Source organism: Nomascus leucogenys, chromosome 2 (genome assembly GCF_006542625.1).
Source record: "Nomascus leucogenys isolate Asia chromosome 2, Asia_NLE_v1, whole genome shotgun sequence".
Classification (NCBI taxonomy): domain Eukaryota; kingdom Metazoa; phylum Chordata; class Mammalia; order Primates; family Hylobatidae; genus Nomascus; species Nomascus leucogenys.
The window spans coordinates 38,077,273-38,087,209 of record NC_044382.1 but is presented as its reverse complement, the minus strand read 5'-3'; the positions used below and the strand labels follow the sequence as shown (position 1 = coordinate 38,087,209).

The 9,937-nt window shown below is 53.0% G+C and overlaps 2 protein-coding genes across 2 annotated transcripts; one reads left to right on the top strand and one right to left on the bottom strand.

The window, feature by feature from the left end:
* Window positions 1-836: 836 nt before the first annotated feature.
* WDR55 (WD repeat domain 55) lies at window positions 837-7,059 on the top strand. Its single transcript, XM_003266478.4, has 7 exons — window positions 837-1,135; window positions 4,309-4,409; window positions 4,490-4,577; window positions 4,687-4,866; window positions 4,966-5,065; window positions 5,154-5,323; window positions 5,408-7,059. Exons 1-7 carry the CDS (start codon window positions 945-947, stop codon window positions 5,727-5,729), a joined length of 1,152 nt encoding a protein of 383 aa, XP_003266526.1. The 5' UTR covers window positions 837-944; the 3' UTR covers window positions 5,730-7,059.
* DND1 (DND microRNA-mediated repression inhibitor 1) lies at window positions 6,868-9,827 on the bottom strand. The gene is made up of 4 exons (XM_012504798.2): window positions 9,584-9,827; window positions 9,336-9,453; window positions 8,514-8,975; window positions 6,868-7,822 (listed from the first exon to the last, which is right to left on the bottom strand). Exons 1-4 carry the CDS (start codon window positions 9,605-9,607, stop codon window positions 7,365-7,367), a joined length of 1,062 nt encoding a protein of 353 aa, XP_012360252.1. The 5' UTR covers window positions 9,608-9,827; the 3' UTR covers window positions 6,868-7,364.
* Between the last annotated feature and the right edge of the window lie 110 nt (window positions 9,828-9,937).

Here is a 9,937-nt window from a genome sequence, read left to right as displayed (position 1 = left end):
CTGTCTCTACTAAAGATACAAAAAATTAGCTGGGCGTGGTGGCATGCGCCTGTAGTCCCATCTACTCGGTAGGCTGACGCAGGAAAATCGCTTGAACCCGGGAGACGGAGGTTGCAGTGAGCCGAGGTCGCACCATTGCACTCCAGCCAGGGCGAGACTCCGTCTCAATAAATAAACAAACAAATAAATAAAAATTAGCGAGGCGTGTTGCTGTGTGCCTGTAGTTCCAGCTACTCGGAAGGATCGCTTGAGCCGAGCGGTGATCGTGCCACTGCACTCCAGCCTGCGCGACAGAGCCAGACCCTGTCTCAAAACAAAGCAAAACAAAAAAGAAAAAAAATTTCTTGGTAACTGAGCACTGCTCGTCCAGCCCATTGAGTTTCTGTAGACAAATTGTAGGAACTGGCACAGCAAACTGGCCACAAAGACGTTAGGGGCGTGGATAGCAGCTGCTCGAGCTGCCTGCTGTCCAAGACTCCCGTATGTCATCGCGCAGCGTGGGATTTTGCGGCTTCCTGACAGCCCTGGCTGTCGCTTGACTTGATCTTGGGTTTCACCAAGCCACGAAGGATTAGCGTCCCTCTCTCCTATCCCAAGGGCATTAAGCCTGTCTGGATGAAGTAGGAGAGGAAAGATTTACACGCAGTTCCCAACTTTACGTGACGTGACTAGGGAGGGAATTGACGGTCCCACCGTCTACCTAGCCCAAACGGGGCCACAGCAGGACAAGGAAGTAGCAGATCTCCCAAACGCGGTCTCTTCGCTCCGCTCCACCCACACTAGCAGCGGCCCACCCACCTCTCCTGTAAGAGGAAGAACGTCCCGGAGACACTTCCGGCCCCGCCCCCCGAGGCGGAAGCGGAGTCCCAGGCTACTCCTCCCGCAGTGTGGGTGGTTCCGAGGCTGACTTCCCTGCGGCGGCGCCGCTCGCAGTCCTTCTCAGCATGGACCGCACTTGTGAGGAGAGGCCCGCTGAGGATGCGAGCGACGAGGAGGACCCAGACTCCATGGAAGCCCCAACCCGGATCCGGGACACTCCGGAAGACATCGTGCTGGAAGCTCCGGCTAGTGGGCTGGCGTTCCATCCGGCCCGTGACCTACTGGCTGCAGGGGACGTGGACGGGGACGTGTTCGTGTGAGAGCGGGGCAGGGCTGGGGGCGCCGGGTCTGGAAGCTTCCCGGGGATGGACCTGGGAACAGGAGAGAGGAGAGAAAGTTGCAGGGAGACAAATTTTGCAAGATTCATTGGATCCAATTCATTCCGTAACATTCGGCTCTTATATCACACCAATCTGTTGAAAGAACTGGAATGTCGTGACAGAGCCCAGATACCGTAGTAGGACAAAAAGCCCTTTAAGGCCTTGTTATTTCCCACCGATTATTATTTATTTACTTACCTATTTATTTTTGAGACGGAGTCTCACTCTGTCGCCCAGGCTGGAGTGCAGTGGCGCGATCTGGGCTCACTGCAACCTCCCTCTTCCGGGTTCAAGCAATTCTCTTCCTTAGCCTCCCGAGTAGCTGGGATTACAGGCGCCCGCCACCACGCCCGGCTAATTTTTTTGTATCTGTAGTAGAGACGGGGTTTCACCATCTTGGCCAGGCTGGTCTTGAACTCCTGACCTCGTGATCCACCTGCCTCGGCCTCCCAGAGTGCTGTGATTACAGGCGTAAACCACCGCGCCCGGCCTCCTACCGGATTATGATGTTGTGCCCGAGACAGGCTCAGCAGGCCCCTTTAATTGATTTTTCAAACCACAAATCTTGGCTCACACCTGTAATACCAGCACTTTGGGAGGCCGAGGTGGGCGGGTCACCTGAGGTTGGAGCTCGAGACCTGCCTGTTAAACATGGTGAAACCCCGTCTCTACTAAAAATACAAAAATTAGCCGGGTGTGGTGGCGCGGGCCTGTAATCCCAGCTACACGGGAGGCTGAGGCAGAAGAATCGCTTGGACTCGGGCGGTGGAGGTTGCAGTGAGCCAAGATCGTGCCACTGCACTCCAGCTTGGACGACAGAGTGAGCCTCAAAAAGAAAACAACATAAATCCGAGCAGACACTCCCTTGATTAAAACCCTTCAGTGGTCTGCTTTTAGGATTTAGTACAAATTTCTCAATCCCACTTTCAACGCCCTGACCATCTGTGCTCATTCATCCATACCTTTTAAAAATATATCTTGGGCCGGGCATGGTGGCTCATGCCTGTAATCCCAGCACTTTGGGAGACCAAGGTGGGGTATCACCTGAGGTCAGGAGTTGGAGACCAGCCTGGCCAACATGGTGAAATCCTGTCTCTACTAAAAATAGAAAAATTAGCTGGGTGTGGTGGCGGGCGCCTGTAATCCCAGCTTCTCGGGAGGCTGAGGCAGGAGAATCGCTTGAACCTGGGAGGCGGAGGTGGCAGTGAGCCAAGATCGTGCCATTGCACTCCAGCCTGGGCAACAGGAGCAAAACTCCATCTCAAAAAAAAAAAAAAAAAAAAGTCTGGAAACCTCAGCCCATTTGCATGTACTATTCTGTCTGGAAAACTCCTTTCCCCTCACTTTTACCTACTATCTCTGAGTTCCCAGGATCTCTTCCCTCTTCCTCTCTCCCCAGACTAAAATTGGTTACCTGTTAGATGCTGTCATGGCACCAGGTGCCATGGTACCTTTCCCTTACTAATGAATGGTTGGTAACCATACGTCCATTTGTGTAATTATTTGAATGCTGTCTGCTTCACTAATGTTTTTCAAACGTCTTTGACCTTGCCTCACAGAGAAATACCTTTTACATTATATATGATGCTCTCTGATACAATTTCTGACTTTATTCTATTATTGTGTGCATGTACACAAAATGCTGATTGTAGCTTACTAGTCTGTTATATGACTAGAATGTGAAAAAACACTGTTCTGGAGTGTAATCTGTCATCGGTTTTGTTCTCTATTTTATCTCCAGCCTCTAGTCTAGGGTAGATGCTCAATACATGTTTGATTTTGAACAAAAGATACAGGTTAGAGGCAGTGGAAAAGTTGAAGATGTTATGCTTATCAGATTTACTTAATGAATTTAAACCTCAACCCTTCATTAGCTGTAATGGCCTTGAGCGTGTTAACTTTTGTATTTTCATCTTTGAAAGGGGTAATTATACCTACCCTTGCAGAGGGGACAAATTTGCAGTACAGCGCCTAAGCAGCTCTTCAACAAATGTAGGTTCCCTTCTATTACTATCCATATTTATGGTGCCAGGCACTTGGGAGTTGCCCTAGACATCCACCTTTCTTCACATTCCACCCAACTTTGTTGCTTCCCTTGTCTTAAAAAAAGTTCTGGAGGAAAATTCTTGGTTCTCCCCTTCCCTACCCTCAGCCATGACTATTGTGAAGAGGTTCCTTTTCCGAGGATTAAATTCAGACTTCTGCTTGGCTCATGTGGTCTCATGCCCACCCCAGCCCATCTTTCTAGATTCAGTCATGCTACTCTCCTGCTACAAGGAACCCTCCTCATTCCTTATCTTTGCTGCCTCCAGTATCTGGCCCTTGCTCTCGGCCAGGCAAATTATACTCTTGTATGATCCAACCGACATGTTACCACCTTAGCTTTCCAGGGCTCTCTTCTCCCTTCCCAAGTATTCATTCAATTTGTGAATGTTTATTAAGCCACTTTTTCATGTTCGGCACTGGGACAGAGAAAATGAGCAGGCTCAGTTCTGTCCACCTGGAACTCACTGGCAATTAAGCATGTATTCATTCTGCCCTTTTTGAGGATCTGCTCTGAGGCAGGCTCTTGGGGGTATTCCGTAAACAGTACTCACCTCAAAGTTGTTTACAGGCTGGTGCCTCTCCCCCACCTCCATTTTGATCTTGCCTCTTTCAGCACGTACTCTCAATGTACTGTAATTAATTGTGGCTTTCTCTAGCTCCTGCAGACCTGAAGTGCAAGAGCCTGCTCTACCTTACTGATTTTTACATTTCTAACTTCTGGGGCTGGTCTTTTGTCATTGATGTAACAAATATTTCCTCCACAGTGGTCCAGACCCAATCTTTGTCCAGGCTGGGGCTTTCAAAGATGATAAAGAGGGATTGGGTGGGATCACAAAGAAATCTTGAGCAAATATACCTTGAATTAATATATATTGAAAAAAGCAAGACCTAACATTTCAAACTCACTGAAATGGAGAAATGAGATGGTAAACTTTTTGGGCTTAGAGGTACAGAAGCAGGAACTCTTAGGTAAGTGGGAAGGCTGCTCTGTCTGGTTGGTCTCTGCACTCGATGCAACCCAGGCTGGGTCTGGAGTAATTTACCCTCCTTCCCCTCTCCCCAGCTTTTCCTACTCTTGCCAAGAGGGAGAAACCAAGGAGCTCTGGTCATCCGGTCACCATCTCAAGGCCTGCCGAGCTGTGGCCTTCTCTGAAGATGGGCAGAGTGAGTACTGGGGAAGACAACCAGCAATGTGGTGGAAGGGAGCAGTGAGCAGCACCATGACCTGGGCACCTTTTCCCCAGAGCTCATTACTGTCTCCAAGGACAAAGCCATCCATGTTCTAGATGTGGAGCAGGGCCGACTGGAAAGATGTGTTTCCAAGGCTCATGGGTAAGGAGAGCAGCCAATTCTGTGTATGTGCATGGAGGTGAAGGGTAAGGACCAGGAGGTCCCCACTGGGACAGAGATGCTCCAAGAAGTTCTACGTCTTTGTCTCTAGTGCCCCCATCAACAGTCTTCTGCTGGTGGATGAGAATGTTCTGGCCACTGGGGATGACACGGGTGGTATCCGTCTCTGGGACCAGAGGAAGGAGGGCCCCTTAATGGATATGAGGCAACATGAAGAGTACATCGCAGACATGGCTCTGGATCCAGCCAAAAAGCTGCTGCTGACAGCCAGGTACAACTTCAAAGCTGCCTTGCCTCCCCTCCCCTCCCTGTGTGAAATGTCTTCCTCAAATGGACCTTGTGTCTAAGCCTACTGCTCTACTCTCTACAGTGGGGATGGCTGCCTTGGCGTCTTCAACATTAAGAGGCGTCGGTTTGAGCTGCTCTCAGAGCCTCAGTCTGGGGACCTGACCTCTGTCACTCTCATGAAAGTACAGCTGGTTATGGTGGGATGGAGGGGTGTGTGCTGGGGGCTTAGTCTAAGGCAGCTTCCACATCGTTTTCCCTATTTCCCTGCAGTGTGGGAAGAAGGTGGCCTGTGGCTCCAGTGAAGGTACCATCTACCTCTTCAACTGGAATGGCTTTGGGGCCACAAGTGACCGCTTTGCCCTGAGAGCTGAATCTATCGACTGCATGGTTCCAGTCACCGAGAGTCTGCTGTGTACTGGCTCCACCGATGGAGTCATCAGGTGAGGGAAGCCTGGACAGCCCTTAGGTCACAGGAAGGGCAGGCCCAGCTAGCCAGTACTCAACACTGTTCTTTCCCTGCCCAGAGCTGTGAACATCCTACCAAACCGAGTGGTGGGCAGTGTGGGCCAGCACACTGGGGAGCCTGTGGAGGAGCTGGCCCTTTCCCACTGTGGCCACTTCCTGGCCAGTAGTGGCCACGACCAGCGCCTCAAGTTTTGGGACATGGCCCAGCTGCGAGCTGTGGTGGTGGATGACTACCGTCGGCGCAAAAAAAAGGGAGGACCACTGCGGGCTCTGAGCAGCAAGACTTGGAGCACCGATGACTTCTTCGCAGGACTGAGGGAAGAGGGAGAAGACTCCATGGCTCAGGAAGAAAAGGAGGAGACTGGGGATGACAGTGACTGAGGCAATGAATTGAATCTTAAGACAGGTCCTCACCAGGCAAGAGTCTTGCTTATTGGGCTGCATCCCCAGAGAGAATATGAATTATTATTTTTTGAAAAGACAGGGTTTTGCCGTCATCCAGGCTGGAGTGCAGTGGCTTGATCTTGGCTCACTGCAGCCTCAATGTCCCCAAGCTCAGGTTGTCCTTCCACCTCAGCCTCTGGAGTAGCTGGGACAACAGGTGTGCACTACCACACCAGGCCAATTTTTGTATTTTATTGGTAGAAACAGGGGTCTGTGTTGCCCAGGCTGGTCTTCAGCTCCTGGACTCAAATGATCCACCTGCCTCTGCTTCCCAAAGTGCTGGGATTACAGGCACGAGCCACCACACCTGGCCAAAAATATATATATTTTTTGAGACAAGGTCTCACTCCGTCACCCAGGCTGGAGTATAGTGGGTTGATCATGGCTCACTGCATCCTTGACTTCCTGGGCTCAAGTGATCCACTTCAGCCTGCCTGGTAGCTGAGACTTAAACAGGCATGTGCCACCATGCTTGACTAATTTTTGTGATTTTTTTTTTTTGGTAGAGACCAGGGGTTTCACTATGTTGACCAAGCTGGTCTTGAACTCCTGGGCTCAAGTGATCCTCCTGCCTTGGCCTCCCAATATGCTGGGATTACAGGCATGAGCCACTGTGCCTGGCTGGATTTTTTTTTTTTTTTTTTTTTTTGAGACAGGGTTTTGCTCTTGTTGCCCAGGCTGGAGTGCAATGGCGTGATCTTGGCTCACTGCAACCTCCGCCTCCCGGGTTCAAGCAATTCTCCTGCCTCAGCCTCCCAAGTAGCTGGGATTACAGGTGTCCGCCACCGTGCCAGGCTAATTTTTTTATTTTTAGTAGAGACGGGGTTTCTCCATGCTGGCCAGGCTGGTCTCGAACTCCTGACCTCAGGTGATCCACTCGCCTCAGCCTCCCAAAGTGCTGGGATTACAGGCAAAATCCAACACGCCCGGCCTGGATATGAATTTATAATACCCTACAGTGCAGCACAAGAAGATGCACTCAAAGCACTGATGTGAGGAAGTACTTGCCCGTAGCTATTCACTCTACCAGTATAAACAAACTGTAAGCTAGGGCAAGACAGCACAGACACAAGTATATACTAACCAGGGGTTTAATATAAATACAACCAGCATAGAAAGACCCAAAACTATACAGAAACCAAAACCAGAATGCCATGTGGTGGAGGCAAAGGGCAGAATTTCTGACCCCTTTGGCTCAGCTGCCCTTCCCCACAAATAAAAACCAACAAAGAGGACAAATCAGGACAACAAAGAAGATTCATGCTAAGCTGTGGCAGAGGGGAGAAGGTATGATCGGGTGGGGGTGGGACAAGGAATGGCCATGGAAGATCACTGGGTCACTGGGAGGGAGGGGCTGGGAGGGGGAGGGCAAGGCCCCTCACCACAACTTAAGCCAAACCTAAGCTGCCCCTAGGTGCCATAGGTCCCTGTCCCAGCAGGGAGGCTGATGGGCCTGGGCCCATGCCCCTCCCCACCTTTGGGGGTCAGATAGTGGCCACCCAGGCCTGCTGGGTTGGGGCCTGACACAGGCTCTGCATGCCCATTCAGGGTGCCTGTGGAGAGAGAATGGAGTCACTGTTTAACCATGGTACCTGCCTCAGCCCCAGCAGACCACAGGAGGTTGGCCCCAGACTCACTGAGTGCCTGCAGCAGCCGTGCAGACACAGCATCCTTGGCCACCTCATGCCCATCCCGGCCATCTAGGGTCAGCACAACCCAGATGAGGCCACTGAAGGGCACCGGATGCCCAGGAATCACCACCTGGTACCAGAAGCGGTGCCAGCCAGCAGGTCCTATGCCCAAACACTTGGTGAGGAACACAGGGCTGCCCAGCTTCATTCGTTGGCACAGCAACTGCAGGGTAGCCCGAGCCCCTTGGGACCCTAACTTGTCCCTTGCCAAGGCCAACTGGCTGCCCTCTGGCTGTGGGGACCGCAAGAAGGGACCCACAAGCTGCTGGCGAAGTCGCTGCTTCAGGTCTGGCTTGAGCCACTCCACAGCCACCTGCTCTCCACAGAGGTGTGACTGCCCTGCAGAAAAAATGCAAAACAAGGGCAGGTCTAAACTCTGGGCCCAAGCCTCCAGGTTGTGAGCCCTTTGGAGCTACACAGTCCTGTAATTTGTAGCCTTCCCATTTCCTGGTAGTGTGACCATGGGTAAGAAAAGACAATGAAGCCTCCAGCCTCCATTATTTGCAAAGGGAGTATATAACACACTGCTACCTTACAAGTTTCCTTGGAGAAGTACTGGTTAATTGCAGGTTTTGTCTGCCTCATAACCATCATAATGGTTAATCTTTACTGGGAAAACGTGCTGTAAGTCAGTGTGCAAAGTACCACACACCCATTATGTTACTTAATTCTCACAACAGTCTGAGGAAACAGATTCTTTAGTAGTAAAAAGCTCAGTTGGATTCCCTTGAGCAAATCAATTTCTCTAACAGTTTCCTCATAGCTTGAGGGTCCTGTGCCTATTTTGCGGTGTGGGGGTGGGGGAAGGTTGAGAATTAAGTCAGGAGGTAATGCTCGGGAAGTGTTACAAATTTAGGTAAGCGGTGGTGGTAGCACCATTGGAAGTTTTAAAAATCTGAGATCAAATAGTAAAAGGTTGCAAAATCTGGCATGTTTGACTCTAAGATCTTGTAACTTTAACAGCTATGCTCAATATAAAGTGCCGGGCAGAACGTCTTTGGCCCCAACCAGCACCCCCGCCGCAGCCTACCTTCCACTAGGGCCTTTTTGGCCATGGCAGCGGCCCGGTGCGAGCTGAATTTGAGCAGAGCGATCTGCCCGGGCGCCGGTCCGGGGCTGGGCAGCAGACGCGCCTCCTGCAAGCCGGGACCCAGCGGCTGCAGCGCGAGCAGCAGCGCGCTGCGGGTCAGATTCGGCGGCAGGCCGTCAACGCTCAGCTCACACTTCTCGGTGCTGCGGCACACGAGCAGCGGGCAGGACGGCCGCAGCGGGTGGTTGTGCAGCGTGGCGATGGCGGCCTGCGCGCCGCGCCGCGAGCTGTAGCGGGCATAGGCGAAGCCGCGGTTCAGGCCGCTGAAGGTCATCATCAGGCGGAACTCGTAGAGGCGGCCCACGCGCTGGAACAGCGGGATAAGCTGGTGCTCGTACACGTCCTGAGGCAGCCGCCCGATGAACACCTCTGACCCAGCTGGCGGCGGGCTGCCCACCCAGCCTGTGGGAAGGGGGTATGCAAGGCCACCGTCATGCGACGCTTTCGAATTGAGCCCACGGACTCAGCGCGCGGGGCTGGGAGGCGATGTGAACAAAGGTCTGTGAAATGGGTTTACACCCGTGCCCTGGGTGATTGACATAATTAGGTGACTGCGCTAACGAGGGGGCTGGCACAGTAGGTACACTTTGAGACTGGCCCCCTCCCTCGACGGGGCGGGTGGACGTGGAGCCACAGTTCCTCCTTTGCTGGGGGGTATAAATCCGGGTAGTTCGCAGTTTCTGACAGTGACGGCTGGGAGCAGCCCCTCCCCCAAAGGGGGCTGGTGTAGTCGGACAGGCGGAGGGGCTGGGACTACCGTACCTGGGGGTGGCCCGCCATACTTCCTCTGCCCGTTCACCTGCACCAGGCGGATGCCTGTCTCCCTGACCCACGCCTCCAGCGCCGCCTTGTTCTCTGGATTCACCCTCTCACACCACAGCTGAGAGGGAAAGGAAGGTTGGAATGGCGGATCGCCAAGCCCGCCCCCACCTCTCCTGTGGTACTGGGGTCCCTAAAACCGACCCTCGCTCCGGCGGGGCTCGCCGGCCCCCAAGTCGCCAGCCGCTTACCTCACAATCCCGCTTGGACTGCATGGCTCTCCCGCTGGCCCCTTCGTACCCTTTTTATAACTTCCTCCCCACTAGCCTCTGGAAGCTTCCCTACCTCTCCACCCCGCAAGCTCTGATTGGCTCTGAGCGCGACCCCGCCTCCCAGGGGGGTGGAGGTATCCACTGCACGTGCGCCGCCCGGGCTTCGCTCAGACCCTCAGGTGAAAGCTACAAAGTCGCCGGTGCGCCGCTGCGTATGTACTGGGGCTGCCTCCCGAGGAGGGTCTGCCTCCCGAGGAGGGTCTGCCTCCCGAGGAGGGTCTGCCTCCCGAGGAGGGTCTGCCTCCCGAGGAGGAGCTCCCAAGCCGCAGGGTG